Source organism: Brienomyrus brachyistius, chromosome 6, assembly GCF_023856365.1.
Source record: "Brienomyrus brachyistius isolate T26 chromosome 6, BBRACH_0.4, whole genome shotgun sequence".
NCBI classification, from domain to species: domain Eukaryota; kingdom Metazoa; phylum Chordata; class Actinopteri; order Osteoglossiformes; family Mormyridae; genus Brienomyrus; species Brienomyrus brachyistius.
The window spans coordinates 16,717,783-16,740,481 of record NC_064538.1 but is presented as its reverse complement, the minus strand read 5'-3'; the positions used below and the strand labels follow the sequence as shown (position 1 = coordinate 16,740,481).

Below are 22,699 nucleotides of genomic sequence, written 5' to 3'. Positions count from 1 at the left end.
AGCTCTAATCACGTGACCAAGATGAGTGTAGCACAATATTAAAATGCTAAGAGACACATGAACAATGTCCTCTCTGTTCATTACCATCGCTTTTGTCCAACTTCTTAAAGACACGGGCTTAACAGTGACCTTGTGGGCACTGAGGTCAAAGGTCACTTCCAGAACTTTGGGGAGAAACAGACAATACGTATACATATTCCATATAAATATTCCATATAATTTCTTTGCATGTCGCAGATATACTGGCTGTTCAGTGCTGTTTGTTATAAAAATACAAAATTATAATTTAGAGCACTAGCTTGCTGAAAAAGGAAAGACATGAAAATCCTGACCTTAGAGCCTCAGAATGGGACCATAAATATTATCAACATGTTCTGCTATCCACGCTCACAACAGCTTGTCCAGCTGTGCATGGGTCACGCCGTTCAACTGTGCAAAATTTTTAATATATCTAGCTACAAGCCACAGAGTTTTAAAATTACTTTTGTATGGGCGTGGGGGCATTCGAGAGGTGTAAAGCAGAGAGGATTGTGCATTAAAGAAATGAAGTCAACAAATAAATAAGACATCTTGATCTCATGGCATCTAAAGGGGAAACACTAAACAAATCTGCACATATCCATCTGTTACGATGAGTACATTTTGCCAAAAAGAATAAATGAGTGGCAGCATTTTTAACAAGGGAAGCCATTTGTTAAATATGAGTGTTAATTGTGACTGCTTAGCAGAACACTTTTACTGAATGAGTTGAGCACAGCTAAATACTGGCATTACCAAATAGCCTTCCCACAGATGGAATAACTTAGCGATCATAAAACTAATTAAACCATGTGTTCACAGGGCACACCGGACAATTCTAAATTACTTCGCCAGAATTAACCTTCTAGAATAAGTGCTAACACGTCCCAGGGCAAATCGCATTTGAAAGCTTAATATAATTTTTTCTCAGTATTAAGCAGTACGTACAAGCGACAATGGGTCTCCTAAGTTTCCCTGCAAAAAATTCCCTATGTCACGGATTGTACTCTACAGGGAGCTTAAACACAGGATAATATGAACAGTAAAGAAGAATTACAAAGCAGACAAGCAAGTAAAAAGTACTCCCACCCCCAAAAAATAGCATCTGTATTTTCCCTACTGTGAAGTGATACACAGAAATATACAGTTTAGGTAAAACATCAAATTGCTTGCGTTCACAACTGGAACAACATACAGAAGGCATTTGGACTTGGGGATTGGAAAAGACGTCTGGAATACAATCAGGTGGGTGCAGCATCACCCAGCTGGCACAGCACCGACACAGTGGACATGAAGGGCTGGTCCGTCTTCCACACAAAGCGACGATTCTAGCTTGGTGCCCCAAAGTAGCAGCCGGGTATCTTCTTACGCTCTAAACCGCACACGACCGGCTGGCACCCATGTTTCCCCGATACCATCCTGGCTGTCAGTGACTGGTACAGCACTTCCCGTCAAGCAAGAAATAATATGACAGAACAGATCATCACAAGGGCAATTACATAACAGGGAGCCAATCTGAGTGCCACTTGTATGGGTTCTATTTTAACAGTGAAATTTCCAAATGACCGACAAACATTTGTCCTTTTTTTCTGCAGAGGACAACAGTGAAAAACAGCTCACGCCTGCAAGATTGTGACACTCAGACCTATAAAATGTATTATTATAAAGCTACTTAGGCAAGCCAATTATATTAAAATAAAAATATAATGCGCCTTTCTGGTAATGCAGTGGTTGGCTACAGCAACATATCTTCTCCCTCCAGAAGACCTACATTTTACGAGCTCCCACAAAACCATTAATCCCATCTTTCCTGGTCTACACCGCAGCATTAACACCTGCTTCCCATTTGAGAAAATGAATTTTCACATTTAAAAACAAACAACACCCTTATGTTTAATTATTTTCCAGCCACAACGGTTCTAACATACACAGAGCCCTTCTTATGGTCTATTCCTTGGGAAGAAACAAACATTGGCCCAGACTGCATTAATGCTGGTCCATCTAAGGGGTCAAACATATTTGGGGAGTTGCAAGAGATACTGGCCCCCCCAGTCGAGACCAATCCAGTTGTTTTCCAAATTTTATAGGCCCCTTGTCACTCAGGGGCCCTTGGCATCATCCTAACTTTCCGCCGCCTTATGACGCCACTGTATTTATGTATATGTATATGTATATATATGTACATTATGTATATGTATATATATTAGAAACCAGAGATATATATTTAAGACAAAAATTAATACAATTGAATAAAACCACAGTGAAAACTAACTAAACAATTTCTAAATAAAATTGAAAATAATTTAAAAACAAAAAACCAGGGGTGTGTCTATGGGTGTACCGTGTCCACCCAGAGGAATCACCTGCCCATCCAATGAAAAAATCACCGATATAGCTATTTGTTTGAGCATTCATAGTTTTCTGCGATTTTCTCACTGCTTATGAAAAAAATGCACTGCTTTTGAATTGGCCATTGTGAAGCCGTGGATCTGCATAATCAGTGCTCCTCCTTTACATTATTACCAAATCATGACACTTCTTAACACATGAAGCACAGGCATGAACTGGAAAGTCTGTTTGTGGTTAGCTGATCTCAACAATTCAACCAATACTGTTAATAGCTTTGATTCTTATTCATTATTTTCTCTCCCCCCCCCTTATTCCCCCACCCCTCTCAAAATTAAACTACACCTTAGTTTATGTGTCTATTTGCCCACCAAAATAACCAAAATGCTCACAAGACGCTGATAAAAACTAAATTAAAAAATCTAAACTATAACAACACTGGTTTGGATTGTATAGGAGTAAAACGATGGTTCACTGATTAAGCTTGACATATCTTTGTTTACTTTTTAACATAGCGGTGTATAGTGTATTGACAGTAACTGGAGTGCAAACAGATGTTCTTGTGCTCAACTCAATTTAACACAGAATTCTTACAGCTTTTGAACCAGCTTGCCTCCCTCTTACCATCAGACAGGGGAGGGTCACAAAGATCATTCTAAATGATATTTCCTCAAAAAAGGGTCAAGAGCCAGCCAAGAGGCCAGACTAGAAGGGCCCCTCTGAGAAGCCACGGCCAGCAGCAGCTGCTCTTACAGCGGGCCGATATCGTAAGACCTCGGCCACTCAGTGAGTTTAATTAGAAGCTACAAAAGTAGCAATGCGTGTCGACAAGCAGATGCCAAAGCGTTGGAGGCCAGGCATCAAGAGCACTTTAACCGGCCGACACCATCTCCCAACTGCATCAGCACCCATTAATGAACTCTTTATAGAGCATTAAATATGGCAACTAGCAGCATTTATTACAGGCCACGAAATAGCAGAGGAGGGGGCGCATTAAGAGGCCCGATTATTTTTACCAAGTCTGAAACCAACCCGTGCAATAACCAGCTGATTTATGAATTTTGCTACAACTTGTATTATATTCTTTATGAATTAATAGGACCCAGCTGTTGTCCAATTAAGGCTTTTATTTATAGAAACTTAAGAATTCTACCAATAATACAAGTGGATGTTTTATTCAGTTGCAAATATTCCGTTCAAAGGTATGTCGAAGCCCATCGTAAGCTTGCCTAATGGCCTAGCTGATCGCTCAAAAGCAACTCGCAGACCCAACATTTCATCAGGATCCGGACAGCTGCATTTGTAAGGCAACAGGAAATATTTTTAAATCCCAATATTGGATTATCTAACTGCAGTATTTAATAAATCTCACAATGCCAGTATGACATACCAGACATGTCACTCATCACACAACTATAGAAAAGTAATATATTTAATACATCATTCCCAGACAGCTGAAAACTCTAAATTAATATCTGCAGTTACTGCCAGAAACCTGAAATAAATGCAAAGCTGAGAAATTAATCACAGCCTCAATAAATGATGAAAATTTCCATACCTGGCAGTCAAGCTCATGAAGATGTTGGCTATAGAAAGTGCGCAAGTCAGGCGAGGTTTTTAACACTGACTGTGGATTCAATCACAGGGTGTGGGGTAATTTCTTTCCTTGATGCGGAGGTTTCTTTTGTTTTTATTGACAATCATTCTGTGGTTTTAAACAAGGCAAACATCAATAGATTTGGTTTCACAACTCTTGACAGTGTAGTGTTTAATCAATTTTTCCCCCCAGGTCTTTCAAATCCTTTAAAGAGTCAGCTCTGAAATAACTGCTCCAGAGAAAATCTATAGGATCACAACATTTAAGCACTACAGTTGTTATTACTGTCCACAAAGACTGAATGCATTGTCTCAAAATAGTACTTTAAAAAAAAAAAAAAACTACAAAAAAATTAAAGGTTTGCATTTATCACGCAATGCTATTTCCCCAGGAATTTATTCAACAGATACCAACATTTAGACAGCTCAAAGACTGCTGAATCAGAACGCTGAATGTGCCTTACTCCTGTATAATTTCACTGCAGATTAGGACTACTTTACATGGCCAGCCATTATTCAAAAATGTCACTGGAGTGAATAAGGACCTACTGTCTGTGAAGAACAGGTTTATTGATGTGGTTATATTGGCAAAAATAAAGAAATGAAGTTACTGTATGAATGACTCTGCACCCAGAAAATTTGGACAGCAATTGCTATGTTCTAGAGTGCATGGGAACATAAGGGAGTCTCTTCTCATTTTCTCAATTTTCTGAAAACTAATCTGGAAATAATCCAGAGACCAGTTTTTGCCCTAAGATCATGTCAGCCTCCAATGCATTAAAAAAAAACACTAGCGTTATATATTATATTAAAAACTATGCAGTAAACTCAGAAGCAATCTACTTGCTTAAGCGTAAAAGCCAGCAGGCATGACTCATTAGAATAGTCACAGACACAGCTACTGGTTCAAACCTCTACATTAAAAACACGGTTAGGCTCCAGGATAAAAGGACACCACTCTGATTCTATGGGCTCCAAGGTGACGGCATTCTCGCCAAACCAAGCACAATGTTATTTTCGACAAGAATGAGCCTTAAAGCACCAAGAGAGTAACCCAGACACTGTAGTCACGTGACGCAGCCCAGAAGCCAGAACATTAACTCATATTGCCTCGCAGTTCAATCTCTCAGCCATCTAGCACAGGACATCAGGTCAAGCCTTAGTGGTGTCGGAGCGCTGTAATTTCACAATTTTGTAAGGCAGCATATTGCAGTTATTGCCGCACGCATCTCTGGCCTCCCCAATACCCAAGCCTAATAAACTCCCCTCTTCCGGTAGTGCACTCGTGACGAGTGTCAACAGCTGCAGGCTCCGGAACATTCTGATCTCTATGTGGCAAGCATCAACACATCTGAATAATTCGTAAATGGCTCAACCAATCGATGGGAAAAATCGCGCCCTCCCCTCCAAAATCAAACTGACAACTTCAACAAGGCTTCAAAGACATCACTCAATCAGACTCAAACCACCATTACTGCCACAGAGCAAGAGGAAAAACAGAGCAACTGTTTTCAGCTGGACAAAAGAGTTACCTGCGGCCTACACTAAATCTGCTGGTTGGATCAACCTTACAAGAAGCAAAAGCATGTATTAGGCCAAATGCTTCACAGTCAAACTAAACGATTCCAGCTGGCTAGCTGGTTCTGGGGAGGAGTACTGGAGTCATAATGTAATCGTGACTATATGGCGCATGCGCAATAATCACTGGGGTTTCAGATGACTGGTGAAACATTTGTCCAGACACCGGCTTTTTGGTACTCTACAGACGTTTACGTACGCTACACAATTTGGTAAGCAGATTAGTAGTGTGCCTTAAATATTAACGAGATGCGTTTTGTGATCCCCAAAAGTCAGTAGTCTGTATAAATTCAACGTATCCTTATGCTTATTAACTTCAGTTAGCGGAGAACGCCACATGTGTTCTGGTAAATCATGGAAGCGATAAGCACTGAAGTGGCTGTGATAAAAAAATGACATCTCAGCAGCCACAACATCTTTCGAAAGGGGAGGTATTGTGGATAAACAAGGTAAAAAGATGTTGGTGCTGTATTGGTAATTTTTGCATTATAAAAATTAAACATACAATATGCTAAATTTACACAAACTACTGACTTTTGGGCACCACAATATGTGACAACCCTACCCCAGAGAGAATATATATTTATGAGCCACATAGCTGGATATTGTCCTAGGGACAATGGTATTCACCTTCATATCATCCCTGGCTCCAGTTCAGGATTTAATCCCCAATCACTATTTACTGGATGACTATGTGAATCACCTGTTTGCAGAAGATCTATTGGAGTATTAGAGGCCCTGCTGGCCTCATAAAGCCAAGCCCTCCAGAAGTCTGCACGTTTGCATTCTACAGTCACGCATCTTTGAAGACTATAGTAAGAGCATACAGCAGAAAACCCTACTCCACAGTGCAAAGTCTTGTTTGCACAGGACATCATTTTTTTTCCTGTAACCCTCTGCACTAATTAGTTCAAATATGTAAATGATGGTACAAAGTATTTTTTTTTAAGGAATACATCTGGCATTTACAGCCAAATTGCAAAACTGGAGATTTACTTCTTGGCCACAGAAATGAACTGGCATTAGACCAGCATACAGCTATCATGGAATAAAGCCTGATTTTCCATGAGTTCAGAAAGGTTCCCACTCCACCCTTATCTTCATAAATATCAATCATGCCATTTTCAGCGCACGCTTACCCAATCAGGGCCGTGGTGATCCAGAGCCTGCAACTAATTACATTTTATACTCAACTAATTGTGAGAGAGTCTCAATATTTATAAAAGGATCTGAATATTTAGTTTTCCACAGTGACTCCACATGTATTGTAGTATTGATTTACCACATTCCCATTTATGGAATGATCCAAGTAAGGCCGACATAAAATCCTGGGCTTATGCGGGACCAGCCGACCATAATCTAGCCATTTTACTGAACAATGTGGTGAGAATACCAAAGACATTTTTACCGTTACAGCTAAATATCGTTACACTGTTAGAGAGACAATCTATACATCTTTTAGACAGAAAAAATACATATACAGCCTTACAGTTCTATAACCGTAATGGATTAAACCATGTCAGGGGATCATGCACTCTGCTTATGAACAATAGAAATTGCATCAAAGATCATTTATAAACTCAATAACATGATCCCTGCTTGCTCCAGCGGGGTGTCCAGGTTGCCAGATACATGAAAAAATACACTCTCTTAATGGCATTCCACCCATGCTGAAACTCCAAGCACACCGAGGCCCTCTTCGATACGATCTCTGCAGAGAACACACCCACAAGGGCAATGTGTTTGTGACAATGACACAGCGGCATTATCTTGCAGGGCACAGAACCAGACGAGTGGATCTCTGGCAGAACTTCGGCAATCAGAGCTCTATCTGTTGCCCTCCGGCAAACAACAAAAATAGGCCAGAAATATAAACCCCGGGAAAGAATATTTCTACGGAACCGGGTCCCTTTTGGGGCACAGACATCTTTAGAAAAGTACAGCACAGTCTGGTCGCCTGTTAAAAATGACATCCCCAGACCCAAGAGTAAAAAGGAAACACAAAATCGCAGCACTGGAAAAAAATGGCACACAACTCGTGTGGCAACATAGGGGCTTGGTCACAGAAGGCCCATTTTCCTTACCTCCAGAGCCTCCAGCGTAATGAAACCAGAAATCGAAAACCCATCTATGATATCTTCTTCAGCAGAAGTAGACTCCTTCCTCTTCCTTCTCGGTGGTCTGGGCCGAGAGGAGGACGGATTCCTGCTCTCCTCCCTCTCAGAGTCAGAGGAAAAGCGAAGCATTCCGGACCTCATGCAGTTGTCCCGCAACCCTTTGGACCTCCTCTCCCGATCCCGTTCCGACCTCGACCTCCTCTTCTTCCGAAGTCCACTGGACCGTGAGCCATCCATTTCTAAGGCCTGCTTTAGCCCTGCAGGGGGCCTTGCGTGTATCCCAGTCGTGATAGACAGCTCCCAAAAAATTTCACACAGTTCACCAGGGTATCTTGTGGCCGCTATGGGATCTCCACAAGAGCACAAATAATCATCCAAAAAAGGTCACAAGAACCAGAGTCAATCTGAAGCCAAGATGACGGAATCCATCGACAAGGCTTTCCACTACAATAAATCCTGAATCCACCACAATGGGTCTCACTCGCCAACGTCAAAAAGGTGCGGATCGTTCAAACAAGCGGCAAACTCCATTACACACTGGCAGAGGTGATGCGAAGCCAATCACCGGCAAGCATCTCCCTCCATGGCGAATCCACTTGCCATCTTTGTCTGCTCAGACCCCACACCATCGAAGTGCTGACTGTTCCCTCCTAGAAATCAAAGAAATAAAAAAAGCACACATTGGCAACACGCTTTATAATTACCAACTATAAAAAAGCGCTGTAAAGCACAACCCCCCAATATACACATGGCTGCCTCGCTTCTTGCTAAAGAATATCATACACAGGTAATTACCATTTTTAATAATGCAAGATAAATTAATGTTTCATTAGAACACTCAAAGTCAGCTGCTAACTTTATTACCCTTTTCACAATGTATAATTACTTGCCCCTTAGCATAGCTAATTATATTTTTTCCCTTTTCCATAAGTGTTGCTTATATAGTCCTTCTGCAGTTCTGCCCAGAAGATACTCTCCCCCATCCCATCCCTTACAAACAGACTTCCCAAAGAGCTTCCATTATTTATTGAGATTACTGGAACTTCCTGGGCTGCCATCAGTTATAAACTGATATAACAGACCCCTTCTCAAGATCTCGGTTTGTTGCCTATTACAGTTGGTAAACCAACTACACATTTCCTTCCAGTCTCGACAAACATCAGCAACTCCCCACCACAAGACTTTTAAAAAAAGACAAATCCTCCCTCAAAGGCATCCAAGTTTTAAAGGTCCTTGAATTCCAGAAGCTTGATTCCCAGAGATATACAGAAAGAAAAACTACTATTCCACTCTGCAATACATTTAGAAGTCAAAATTCTTTTAGCCCTAATCTGTCCTTTTTTTAAAACTAGCTAACAATTACTTCACTACTGGAACTGGAGAACATAAAACCTCCATCTCAGTTTTTAAAAAAACCATGAAAACAAGTTCCAAGGGTTGGTTTTTCTACTCCTGAAATGCATCTCTGTCAGCATTATGGCAGAAAAAGATCAAAGGTTTGATAAAGACAGAAATGCCATTTATATGCAGTGTCTTTTCAGAGGTATGGCAGCAATACAACCAGCAGCTCTTCTCCAAAGCTGCTCCACAGTCTACATGTCTGCATGACAAGGCCTGGGTTTGTTAACTTCACACAGTGCACCGCGCTTCTACACAAGCCCAACCACATTAAGGTTTTCATCTTTCAATTCTATTTCCTTTCCGTGTTCCGTCTTCATCTTGTTGAACCAACACACCATCACGGGGGCTTTAAAGATCCTTCAGGAACAATCCACAAAGTCACCTCCATTACAAATCCATGTCGGGGACTCCTTTATGCTAGTCTTTATTGTTAAATATTATTAAAATGTCTCCACCCTGAAGTCAAATTAGGAAGAAAGACATGGAGGTAATTCCTTGGCTGCTGGTTTTCATTTTTGTGTCTTTTCCCATTTTTTGCAGGTTCTTCTCATTGATTTTGGCACAGCAAGATGCTGCTTCTGTGTGCCGATAACGGCTTGGGGTAGGCCACAGAGCTCTAATCTCCCTGAAGCCAATGTTCATATTAAAATACAGTGCATGATGAGTGGGTGCTGTCTGCCATGGCTCCCATTGTAATTCCTCTCAGCAAACAGGTATGTTCTTTTTTTTCCCCCAGCTCAAAATCAACCTCGGCAAAATGGTTCTCCTAAAGGCTTGAGGGAATATTTAATGTACCCCTTATTTTTTTTTCCTTGCTCGAGATAAACTTCAGGATGCATATTCAGCAGCAAGTGTTGTGTGCCAGTTTATCTTCAGATGTCACCTCCATCTTCTCTGTTGCATCTCAATATACTTCACTTTACATTTGCATGCAGATGCACACACTTCAGATTGTAATTTTTAATTTAAAGCAAGTACATCATTCAGCTGCAATTCTTATCTTCACCTGATCGCAATAAAATTACATTTGGCAATGATCTCCCGCCAGGTTGCAAGCAAAAGACACTTTTATTCTACATCCATGTGTCACTCAAAATCTCTTAATTCATCCCTATTTAACCGGCGAATGTCCATCAAAGATAAGCTTCACATCTCCGAGCATCCTACTGACACGCTCCGAATTAGCATCAGCCTTATCAAACAGTGTACTTAAACTTTGCAATATGCCAGTAGCTATGGTTACAACGCGATGCGAATCCCAAAAAGTAGAAAAACCCTCTGGAAGAGCAGCCGCCGGCAAATACTGCAAATCAGCATTATGCGGGGCGCGTCAGGATCTCTCCGGTGTGATCCTATGTGTGGTTGAAACGAAACCCAACACCAAGAAAAAAAATCCAAGCCAACCCTTTCTCGTGCATCTGATTGCCTGCAGGATAAATGTTGCGCTTTTCTGGTAATTTGCCTGCCGAAAGACGCCGCCGAGCACCTACGCTTTTAACCTAATGCCCCGCGCGAGCCCAGCACGAGCCCCTCTCACTATTGTCACATATACAAAATAGCTGTATGAAATCTTTTAGGATCTTTGTATCCCCCTCCCTCGCTGCCTCCCTCCCACCCTGCCTGCCTTATTTCACCCCCCTGCTCTCACTCTCCCCTCGCTATCCCCGTTCGGTCCTTTTTGTCTGTCTGTCAGTAAATCTCACGCACCGTGGCCAGTCCAGCCCACCGCGGCGGCTGGCACTGCCTCCACTCCCAGCTCCGCTTTATTCCCACAGACACACAAAGCGCGGCTCTTCTCCGCCGAGAAACCGAGAGACGCGAAGCCCGGCGAGCGACACGCCGTCCGGCCAGTTCGCAGGCATTCGGGGGGGCGAGTGCTCCTTACGTGGAAAAAACGGGAAACAAAAAGGGGAGAAAAGATTCAAGAAACAAATAAAAAATCCTATGAGAAAGATAAAGCGCTCTCCTCTCCCGGTCCGTGCCTCGGGATCCCACGGTGAAGACTAGGCGCATTGATACGGCGGTGCCGCAGTGCCGCTTCACAGGGTATGAGCTTCCCCGGCAGAAATAGTGCTGCCTGTAGAGTCCAGGAGGGCTTGCGGTTCATACCATGCGATGCGAACGTTTCAGCCCGCGATCGTTTTGACATTTGCAGATGCATTAGTATTTTTTGCAATCACACTCCTGCTGTTCCTGCGGAATTCATACAACTATTCCGTGCTGATCAGTGCAAAGAGTACCGCTGAACTCTTACAGACACTTATGGCATTTGGAGTTGGAAAACCCTTAATTACAATGCGAATTTGTATTGGAGAGATAATCGTAAACGGGAAATGTGGCCGTGTTTTTATAAATTAGCTCGGTAATTGATACATAGCAGCTATCTGCAATATACGCAAAATCGGGGAAAAATGCAATAACGTTATATATTTTAAATCTTCACTGTCCCTCAATTCAGTTTCCTATAAACTTTAGTTCTACAAACTAATCTCTTTCTAGCTAGAAATTCAGCTACTTTAAGAATATCTGACTGGCACTCAAAATAAATCCCTTCAAAAAAGACGGAATGTATCTTTGGTAGATATCTGATAACTGGAAAGGCGCATAGTGACGGATGCAGGAACATGACGCCATCCGTACTTCCATCAAATGTGCCTTTGTTCATTCTCCTGGCCCCTTGTGCAACTATTCGTCAAATTGGAGTTTATCGTCGAGTCTGTGCTTTCACACATGGTATTATTGACAGATCTGTCCTGTCCAGATCACAGACGGAGGTGTCAAATTATCCTTTGGTTATGTAACGTGGATAGGCTTTCACTACAGGCTAACCAAAGGCCACCCAGCTCATCTCTTCTGTCAAACCAAGCTGAAATTGAAGCCAGGTCTTCAGAGAGAAATGTGTCACAATGCATTTCCCTTATTTTAAATGATCTTCAGTTCTTTTACGTATAAAACAAGCTGTTGTGTAAGCATGTAGATATGTCAGGACTCTGCACATTACAATAACATCGTAAATATTATACAGAAAACATAGCAATATATTGATATAAAAACTGTATGTAAACTAACAGAGATGCAATATGGTCTATATGGTGTTTTATTACATGTCATCCACACTACCTGCTTAGATAATGGAAAATGTTCCTATAAATAAAAATGCATCCAGTTTAGACGGCTGATTAAACTGAACCCAGTGTCTTTGATAAATAAACCATTGCAATGCTCATGATTGTTGTCTTATTACTGTTTTCAACAATAAATGCACGTCAATGTGTAATCTTTAGAAAGTACCTGTATTAATACTGAAATTAATATGATCTCATAAAGAAAACTGTAATTGAAAAATCACTTGCATTCAAAACATTTACCATTTGTCTAAACCACAGCAAGTGTTTATTAAATCTACAACACTATAAGTAATTCTGATTGTTTTGCATGTTTAATTTCCTGGAAAAGAACAATGTTAGTCAAATTATTCATCATTACTCAGGCATTGAAATGTAATATGTGAAAAATTCTGCATATAGGTATTACAAATTGCAAGTTGTATATCAAATCAAAGACCGTCACTTGTAAAAGTTAGAATCTGGTGTACATTATCAACCTTAGGCAACAGAAATAATTTAAGGTGGAATGCAATCATGGCGAGATCACCCTTGCTCCTGGTTAATCTGTAAGAATTGTAAGCCGATTTGTGAACATTTTCCAAAGTTCCATTAATTGCTTACTATTTTGAGGGGGCTTTTCCCGCATCTATTGTGTTACGTCGTTAGAATCCAAATGACAGTTCTTGATATCCAGACAGAAATCCCCCATCAACTGTTAGCTGAGTGCATTGACTGCCTGTTCTTCTCTACAGCCTGGAAACTTCAATGTTAAAGAAACTTTAGCATGAAACACACCAAAGCCCTGAAGTCTTCTTCATACCCTGAAGTGGGGCTAAGGTAAATAAAATAAATAAGGAACTCCTAGAGGTGTTGTCACACATCCAAACCCTTTTTGCTTTTTAATGTCAGGCCAGCTCAGTCACTAAGTCATTACCTGTGGCCCACCATGTGCAGTGAACAGCAAACAAACGAGGTTCACTATCAGTATTATTCAAATAAAAATATGTTTCCTGAAACCTGGACTAAGAAGAAAGAGTATCTAGTTTATTATTTATGCTGCTTATTGGTTTTATATATTATATACATTTATAAATATAGTATTTATGTATTATTATGGTTGTATTGGATACATTTCACTTAATTTTATCGAATAAGTTAATGAAGCCTGGATGTTTACTGGGAATACACTTGTTTAACACCCACAGATGTAAACATCATATCAGTTACAAAACACATTCTTTTTCTTCCAATAGATTTTATGCAGATATGACAGTAATACAAGACAGTGCATTTATTTGCATGCACACACCCAGAGGCAGAAAAACCATTATACTTATAATGAGCAGCATGCAGGATGCTGAGGCCTTAATGTTGCATTAAACCAATATATGTGCTTTCAGCATTTTGAGATAAAGCTTACTTACAATGCGGGGGGTGGGGTGGGGGAGGGTAATCAAGAGCTTATCATAATCAGATTACGAGGGAAAGGTTATAAGTTCTAACTCGCAGCACTTAATAATGGATGTTAAACCGTGTGCGCAAATCATATCATGGCTTGCGTCTCTCAGTGTGAGTTCATCCCCAGTGAATAAGACAATAGGATGGTAGTACTGTGCGTTTTTGGTAAGGCACTGCGATTCAGAGGGCATGGGTTCTGTACTGAGTGTGCCGGAGAGCTTCTATTTCTTGCCGGCCTGATGTTTCCGCTGATGCTCACACTTGACCCCGGTTTGTTCTCCAGGAGCCAGTCCTTTGTGGGAACCGTGGATGTGCGAGACAAAGTGCCGGTACATTCAGTAGTCCCCGAGCTCTCAATGCGCATAAGTTGCACAGGCTGCAGTTTTCTCTTTAATTGTGTCTCATTGAGACGTCTTGATCTCGGAGCGGTGTGTGAGCAGCCCTGTCAGGTGGAGATGCACAGATCCAGCGCAGGTAAGTGCCCCCGGGGTGGTCACGCATGCATGAGCAGAGCATGTGCTCTCCTGACCATGCTCCGAGGCTGATCCCTGACCCACATCTCAAAGCTGAGCAGTCGTTCATGGACCACCTTGGGACACTCTGTCAGGAGCACTTGGATAGATAATGTTAGAAGGACCAGGCCGGGGGGAGTTTCCCTGAGAGACACGCTTCAGGAGAAAATAAAAAAAAACACAAACCTACTCAAACAAAATCTCTGTAGAAGGTTTGCCAGCTATCGGAGGCTCCTGACTGATAGCAGCAGCTAGACGAGAAGATGCAATTAAAGGGTAAAAAAGTAAAAAACAGAGTGCTTTAATGCAAAAGCAGGAGAAGGACATTGCCATTGAAACCAAAGGACCTAAGAAGCAAAGGAAATGCTCACATTTTAGGGGCCTAGAAAGAAGCTGAAGCCACTGCTCCTGTGTGTGATGCAGCTAATCATAATCTTCCAAGTGATAACAAGTTTTAAACACTACTGTCAGAGCAGATCTGTTAATGATCGCATCCTATCTCAAGATCTCATTAAAGCTCATTATCACTAGAAAAATGTATGCAAATGTAACATGCTGTACTGGGAAATAATATCCTTGCTGTGATACTGTGATATTATTGCATTCAGTAACCAGTGTGATTCCTGCTGTGTTATGTTTCCATTTGTCATCCTTTTTGCCAAATTGTTTATATAATGCACACAAAAGAAAAAAAAAAACATTCTAAAGCCATAATTATTACTGATGTTATTTAACGGGTGAGCTTGTCCAGGGTTAATGACATCATAGACAAGAATATAAACAATCATCAATCAGCTATCAGTGCACCCACAGGCAGCTCCTGGGGTCATAAAAATGCACCTTACTTTACAGCGAAGCATGCCTGCAATGTGTGAATGACTGGAAACCTAATTTGGTATATTATTATATTATATGGTATATTAATCATTTAAAAAATTGGTAGCACTTTACATTAAGTGCAGCTTCATAATGCATTCATTACGCATTCATAGAACATTCAGTGCACCTTCATAATGCATTCATAGAACATTCATAAGCAGCATGCAAGTACACCTTAACATCCCTTAACAGCTTTAATATATATTAACAAACATTACGTGATTATACAATTATAATGTTTGTTATTATTATATAATGTTTGTCATTAATGTATATTACAGCTGTTAAGGGATGTTAGGATGCTATGGTATACATACATGACATTTATGAATGTTTTTTGAATACTTAATGAATACATTATGAAGGTGTACTGAACGTTTTATGAATACAATATAAAAACATTATGAAGGTGCAGTTAATGTAAAGCGTTACCAAAAAATGTGTATATGACCATTTTACTGCCATTATAACATTAATGGATTCAGGACGACAGTCGCAGTGCCTGTCATCTTCTGCAAGTCATCTTTGTTGTAATGACTTTCACATAACGCATCACATGAATGGAGGAAATGGGGAGTATTTCTCATTTAAATAGTATAGGACATATGTCATCATCTGCAGTGAAGGTGGCCACTGTACTGTGTAGTTCTATATTATTCTATCTGTGTAGTTCAGTACTGTGTACTGTATATGTTATGAAGTATAAGAGTTTAACATCTTCAAGGATTTGAGACTGAGTTCACAAGACAACTGTCCTTCAATCACTTTTTCGTGCCAATTCCAAGTATTTTTACATTTTGAAAACAAAAGTTATGTTTTATTTACCATTGGTATAATATTTACATTATAAAATGTTGTTTTAATAACCCCCATAACCCTGACCAGGTTAAGCAATTGGAAAATGGATGGATGGGTGGATGGATGGATATTTTAATATTTCTGAGTCCCTGCATGAGCGCATTTTCACTGAATTGAAAATAGCAGGATGAATGATAGATATTTAATATACGCTCGGTAAAGCTGATTGGCAGGGGATTTGAACATAGCAATTTGTCTGATGATAACAAACAGTGTTTTAAACTGGACTTGCGTTTTATGATGAATAAATGAGGATTAAAATATAATAAATGTCAGAATACCTAATTTGACAGACATTTATGGCCACTGAGCTGTAGAATGAGATCAGGATAAGAGAGCTGAGTGATTAAAATTCTTTCAACGTATAATTACTGAATGATGTGTCTGTTGAGTGTTGATTATCCCTGTGGTCCTCTAAAACAGTAAGGAAAGTTCTGCCAGGTAACAAGTTAGACTGTGACCCTGTCCTGGACATTTGGTTGTAGATGGATAGATGGATGGATGAAGTTACTTTGAAATTGTGAAGGGGTGAAGAAGAATAAAAATGAGGACACTAACAATAGCAGCAACAACGACAACAATAACAATATCATGATTCCTCAACCTTCTGTTCATATACAGACCCATCCAGACTTCCCATAGAGTGACCACTGCTTCAGGGGAAGTGGATTTTATCCTTTATATGAACAAAGCAACAATTCCAGTCAACTCGGAGAGAAACGCTTCCAGATCGAAATCCGAGATGTCTTTGTTTGCCATGAAAGCCACACTGGCACAACACTCAGAAAACGAGATCCTGGGAACTCTGCAGCGTCACAGACGTCCTCCGGCACCTCCAGCGTGTAGTCACAGATGTACCACCTACCGGATCATACGCTGATTCTTCTAGTCCCAGTGGATGAACTGACACGGCTGAGCTGTACTGTTCCTTAAACCTTTCTTATACTCAGTACAAAGGGACATTTTTCTAATCTGTCATTTTCCCCTAATAACCTCAGACAGTTTCCAAATATAGTGGAGGAGGAGGATATAAGAACAAAGCGATGACAAAACAACATGCTACATAGGAGTACACAGCCCCACATTATGTAAATAAAACCCTCAAAGGATAAACCCCTTCTGACTGCATTTTAATTATTGATGGTGAAGCTAATATTTATTTTATCTAGAGGATAGCTTCTGCATTCCTGGATGTGCATTTTGTACCAGTAGTGCATGAAGTATGTTCTGCATACATCTGTAAAATCCTCATTCCATTAAATAAACTCACATTTAATCTACTCAAATCTGGGTAGATAAGGTCACATTGGATGTAGGCATAGGAGTCGCCAGCAGAGAGTAAAATCCACAGAAGGGCTTTCGTGAATGTGTATTTAAGGACCCGGCCACGTCACAGTCCCATGTAAGCTGAGTCTCCTGGCTCTGCCCCTATCCACGCAGATTTCCTCATTTATGATGTCACAGTGAGCCCAAGACTCACCATGATGACTGGCTGCAAACACTGCTGCATTTTCCCAGGCAGGGGCGGGAACTCAAGCCCCCCCCCCCCCCGGGATTTCTAACCTGTATAATTTGCTTTAGATTATGAAATCTTTGCTTCTTGGCACAGGCTCATAGGTCTCCATTACCCTCCAATGGATAAGAGGAAGATATATGGATAATGGATGTTCTCTACACATGGTGTCTGACAGCACCAGGGTTGAGTTTGTTGTTTTTGGGCCCCACTCCAAAAGTCAGTTTGGGGCCTCCATCCCTTAGTGTAATGCCTGTTTGTGGCCAGTGGGGACCCCCAAACCTCAGGAGCTCCAAACAAAACAAAAAAAATGTGTGGTTTAAGAGGTGGTAAACACCACTGCAGGTTTTCTGTAAAATAGTCTCTTAGGGGTTTCTATTGGAAAATATTCATACAATAAAAAAGTGTCTAATTAGCACTGGCTATATTCTCCTTTAATTAATTATGTTGTCAATCAGCACCGCTGCAGGAGAGCTCTGTAACTGTCATTAACACGTTTGATTTCGCAGCGTCTGTCTGCCTGTTTGTTTGTTTGGATTGTGGACGAGACAGACTGGGAGGGTTTTTTTCCGGACAGAGTGACATGCACTGATTAATGAGATTCACAGAGCGGCCTGTTGATCATTTATAAAGTCGCAGCTTGCTATGGTGGCACCATCCACGCCCGTCTGCAGGGGAGCTACGCCAGACCGTAGAGAGATGCCGTTTTACTTTTCTGAGGGCCAGGCAAATAAATCCACATGACAAACTTCAGAGCCGATATGCTGCTCACCGACAGGGTAACACTGGCTTCCAGCCTGTCTGTCAACAGGAACGGCATCGCTGTCCTTCTTCTGTGACTCAAACGGCCACTTATAAAGTCCCGGGGTAGTTACATGCTCAGTGTGTCCTGTCAGTGCGCAGGCATTTATGAAAGGGGCCCAGCACGGAGGCGACACCTCGTTCCCCTTGCACACACGCCGGATTACCCCAGGGTGGCACAAAAAAACATTTGTTCTGTCCTCCTTCAGAGTTTCCAGCACGGGCTAATTGCGTCTTTTATAGGACAATATGAGAACAGTGCAGCCCATTGTGTGGCGGCATGGGGGGGGGGGGGGGGGGGGGGCTCTCCGGGCCGGGAGGCAAGGATACTTTCCAATTACTCAAGTCGCTCCCGCATCCCACGGGGGGCTCCGAAGAGAGGGGAGCGGCACGACTTCATTAGTAGCGGGGAGCTCTATCCAGCGGGGGAACTTGGGGGGGAGGGTGGGGGGGAGTCCAACTGCCGCAGAGCACCATGCGGGTGACGGCATCTCCGAAATAGAACCCGCATGTCTCAGAGTGAAGCTGATTGAGGGAGACGGGTTGTGGAAGGAGTGGGAGGAGTCTCTGTCCCCATACCACCTGTCTTACTTTTACACTGACATTCAGAACTGAGGGTTTTTTTTTCCAGGATGAGTTTTACTTTTTTATTTAATCACCATCTTTAGCTTGGGAGATGACACTGGAAGTTAAACACACGCTGATGATGGACTTTAATCACACAGGCAGTATAGACTGTTTAGGCTTCCCCTCAATATCACTTGCGTGTAAGTAATGCTCGGGAGTACAGGAAGTGTTAAAAAAAAGTCAGCTTGTTCATTCAAAGAATGGCTTGATTTTTTTCCCACTTCCACATTGATTGCAAGTTGCTCAGATCACAGAGGTTAAGTGAGAGGCTGCAATAAGTCTTACTTGTGATATGTCTTGTACAAATGGTTTGGTCATGGCTGACAGCTTTGAAAAACGTCTGGCCGTGCAAATGCTCACTAAAAGCTTTCAGAAATCATTTCAGAAATTGTTAATATATGATTTAGCACACACAGGCAAAAATAAGACTGAATTTTCTAAATGTTAACAGTATAAGCCAATGTATAGTATGCTACATATGTGAAGTTAAAATTTCTTATTGTTGAAAGCTGAGCAACAACAATATTGTGTTATCAAATGCACATTCACTGATGTTCAGAAAATATGGGATGATTTCAATCAAAGAGGAAAAACCTTCATGAAGCACCAAAGCAAAACTGTTGCAGGTCTTTCATCAGTCTAAATAAAGGGCATTTAATTAGTGGCAAAGCTGTCACTCCTTTCATTAGAAGACAGAGAGAGCCTTCACAAGCTGAGATGTGAACATCAAGAAAGGGCTCGCCTGGGGAATGGCTTCTGTTGTCTCTTGGATGTGTTCTTCGACGGGTCAACCGATCTGTTAAATTTATCGTAAGCCAATGTTCTCCTGACCTTGGAGCTACAGGGAACAGGAAACGCTGGTGTTCAAAAGACAGGAGTCCACAGTTTACCCATGTGTATATGTCTTTACGTCGATAAAAAAAATGTAATCTTTCTGAATGATGCTCTTCTTGTAGGTCATTTAGAGTGGAGGGATAATACCACTCGAGAGAGCTGATGACTTGTTATTAAAACAAACATTGAAAAAGAGCTTCAGAGTCATTTATAAATCTTGCGCCTGGCTCTCTTGAAGCACTGGAAAAATTAAGTGCTATCACAGTGCTGAAATCACTTTTTTTGCTTGTTGCAGTGCGCGAGGTTGTTAAACCCACTTGTCAAACAGCAAACCACACAAGAAATGATTTATAAAAGGGCCCTGAAAAAGACGAAGGTGATTCGGAAATAAAAACATTGCTTCCCTTTGCACTTTTCCCCAGCAGTTAGCTGTCAATAATTCGACCTAGTTTATGTCTTCCTATCCAGAAATTCAGTCTACTGCCAAATAACATGGTGGGGGGAGGGGGTTGGAGTGTCACACCTACATACTCAGCCAGCAGCCCACTGAATCCCCATAATCATCGGATGGGAGTTATTAAAACAGGGGCACAGAACTGAATGTTTTCCTTCTCTAATGCACAACGTGTCACATGAAAGTGTATGAGGTGTCACCAGGTTATGTCTCGGACCTGTGTTGTTCTTCGTTCATGGGAGTTTTACTTACATAAAAAAAGTTCTGAGGGCAGAAGGATAATGATTGGTTCAGAAAGATAACCATTCAAATTGTAGAGGAGATGGGTCCAAGCAATTAGAGGAGGTGGGACCAACCAAACAGATGTCTTGGTCCCACCTTCTCTACAATCTTCTCTATCACTCTCGTTTTTCCTTCTGCCCTTGGAACATATTTGTGTAAGTAAAACTCCCATGAGCCTGCTGTTCACATGGTGCCAGAGAGGTGGGAACAGTGAGTGAGTGGTGTACCATCTAGAACATACCCTATGTGCCTCAGCTACGCTTGTTACAACCTTTAAATTTGAACTGTTCACTTGAAAAACTCGTACTTTTACCATTTTCCCCTTCACCACCAACCAAGAAGTATCCTTTAGATTTGAGCTTGATCCCTTTATGAGGTGTTTTTTGATTCATATTTGACGTGTTACTTGCTCAGTGATGAAGGAAAGCTTTCAGCCAAATACACAGAGTGCCAGGGCTACCTTTGAGCACCCAGACCCCTTTGAACCTGCATGCATCGTCTCTACTATCAGAACGGCAGGATAAATGCCCTGTGACAAGCAGACGTGAAAGCAGAACCCCACCCGGCTCTATTTCTGCTGTTCCAGAGAGGGCATTTTTAGTCCTGCTGATTCACGGAAATCCTTCCCCTTGTGTTAGGGCTCACCGCGGTTCAGAGAAGTCAATCAGTCTCATTTTTCTTGTCATGAATATAGGATTAGAGTTACTGTTTCTAAGCTCTTTGTTTTAGTCGTGCATGATTTTAGTTCTACATTAACATGGTTTCAAACCCTGTTTTCGACAGTTGTTCAGTAGCGACCCTCATCTCAGCTATTAATTAAATTACCTTTAACACTTGCGTAATTAACGACGCCTATGACCGTTGACGAAGGTGTTTATTTCCATTCACGCTCATCTCATGCTCTTGTAAACTCCTGTTGTCACAGCAAAACCCAACAAATGAATTCAACAAGAAGACAAAATATTTCACAGTTGCCGCATGGGAGTTATGCAGAGTGTAGACAGAGGGCATCTGCTAAAACAATCTCATCTTATCCTGCAATTGATTATCTGTGGAAAGCATAAAATATGCATGTACTAGGACGTTATATCTTGGGATTTGTCCATAAAAAAGAAAACAAAGAGTAATGGTTTTATTATTCCTTTGATTTTGGTTTTTACATTAATGGACTGAGGTCCATATGCCTCATAAAACTCACAGTGAAATTACATTGAGCGGCCAGCCAAATTATACTGACTTGATGTTGGAATTACTCCTGCATTTCTCAAATGCTCGTGGGACAAAAGAGTGTAACTCAGTGTTGTCCAGCTTTACAATACTATGCTGCAGTGTAGTAAAACATCTTTAGAGGTGCATTTTTGTAGTATTTTAAAAAGAATAAATGTGTAGGAACAGAGGGTTTGTACTGATCGGGCAGCAGTAATTAATGAGCATTAAAGGCTGAAGGTTCGAGAATTGCAGTGCATGCTGGGAGATGTGGTGATGCACTATCCAATTAAGTTTGCGGATGGATATACTTTTCAGGCTTTTCTTCACCACCACAGAGGTTGGAGTAGGTTAGAAAGAGAGGCCATGGAAACTGAGCACAAGAAAAAAAAAAGCACGTTGCCACATGTTGTCGTCTCGATGGTGATGAAGGGTGGCAGCATCCTAAGGGGTCGACAGCAAGGACAGGGGCAGTGCGTATCATACAAAACCGCCGGGAAATGTGAGCTGGATCAGCCTGCAAAAGGCAAGATGCTCCCTAATAGTGAAACATCTGGAATGTTCTACAGCTCCAAGCCAAGTGTCCAGCGGAAGCAACATTCCATACAGCTGTGGAGGCAGGGGGATTCTTTAACAAAAAGGACGTGCTTGTTTTTCAGCGGAACTTCCCTGCGTGGAGACATCCGTCAACTGCCGAGCAATCAAAGAGCTGGCGTCTCATGAAATGAGCATCGTCGGAGGGAGCTCTGAGAAGCTGAGACAGACTTAAGAGCACTTCAGCTCCTGCTTTTATAAACTGCCTTTTCACAGGGAAGCTGGCCTGTCAACACCTGTGCTAATTATTTTCGAGTATCCATCGTGTTGCACTTTTTAGATTGTTATGGTAATCAGGCTGGTTTTAATTTGCCGCAGCGTCACACGGCTCACACAAGCGCGGGCCTCCTTTGCAGTGCAAGCCGCTCAGTGGATTTTAATGGGGTTTATCTTTTTACTTTGATTGGGCTGTATTAACTGTGGTGCTTAGCTAGAGTGGCAGATTCCTGAACGGCGCACGCAGAGCGGTACGTGTCACATGGGGAGAGTGACGAATGCCACTGCACGCTCCTCGCCTG

General features: G+C 41.6%; 1 protein-coding gene across 11 annotated transcripts in view; it reads right to left on the bottom strand.

The window, feature by feature from the left end:
- auts2a (activator of transcription and developmental regulator AUTS2 a) overlaps positions 1-11,071 on the bottom strand; it is a 242,992-nt gene extending 231,921 nt beyond the window's left edge. For 8 of the 11 annotated variants that reach the window (XM_049016634.1, XM_049016635.1, XM_049016639.1 and 5 more), the window contains exons 1-2: positions 10,764-11,055; positions 7,623-8,305 (exon numbers count right to left, since the gene is read on the bottom strand). In XM_049016634.1, coding sequence (XP_048872591.1) covers positions 7,623-7,892 — 270 coding nt within the window. In that variant the 5' untranslated portion in view covers positions 7,893-8,305; positions 10,764-11,055. Of the gene's footprint in view, positions 1-7,622; positions 8,306-10,460; positions 10,640-10,763 lie in introns of those variants that run through there. The other 3 variants (XM_049016632.1, XM_049016631.1, XM_049016633.1) reach the window with 3 other exon arrangements.
- Positions 11,072-22,699: the final 11,628 nt, after the last annotated feature.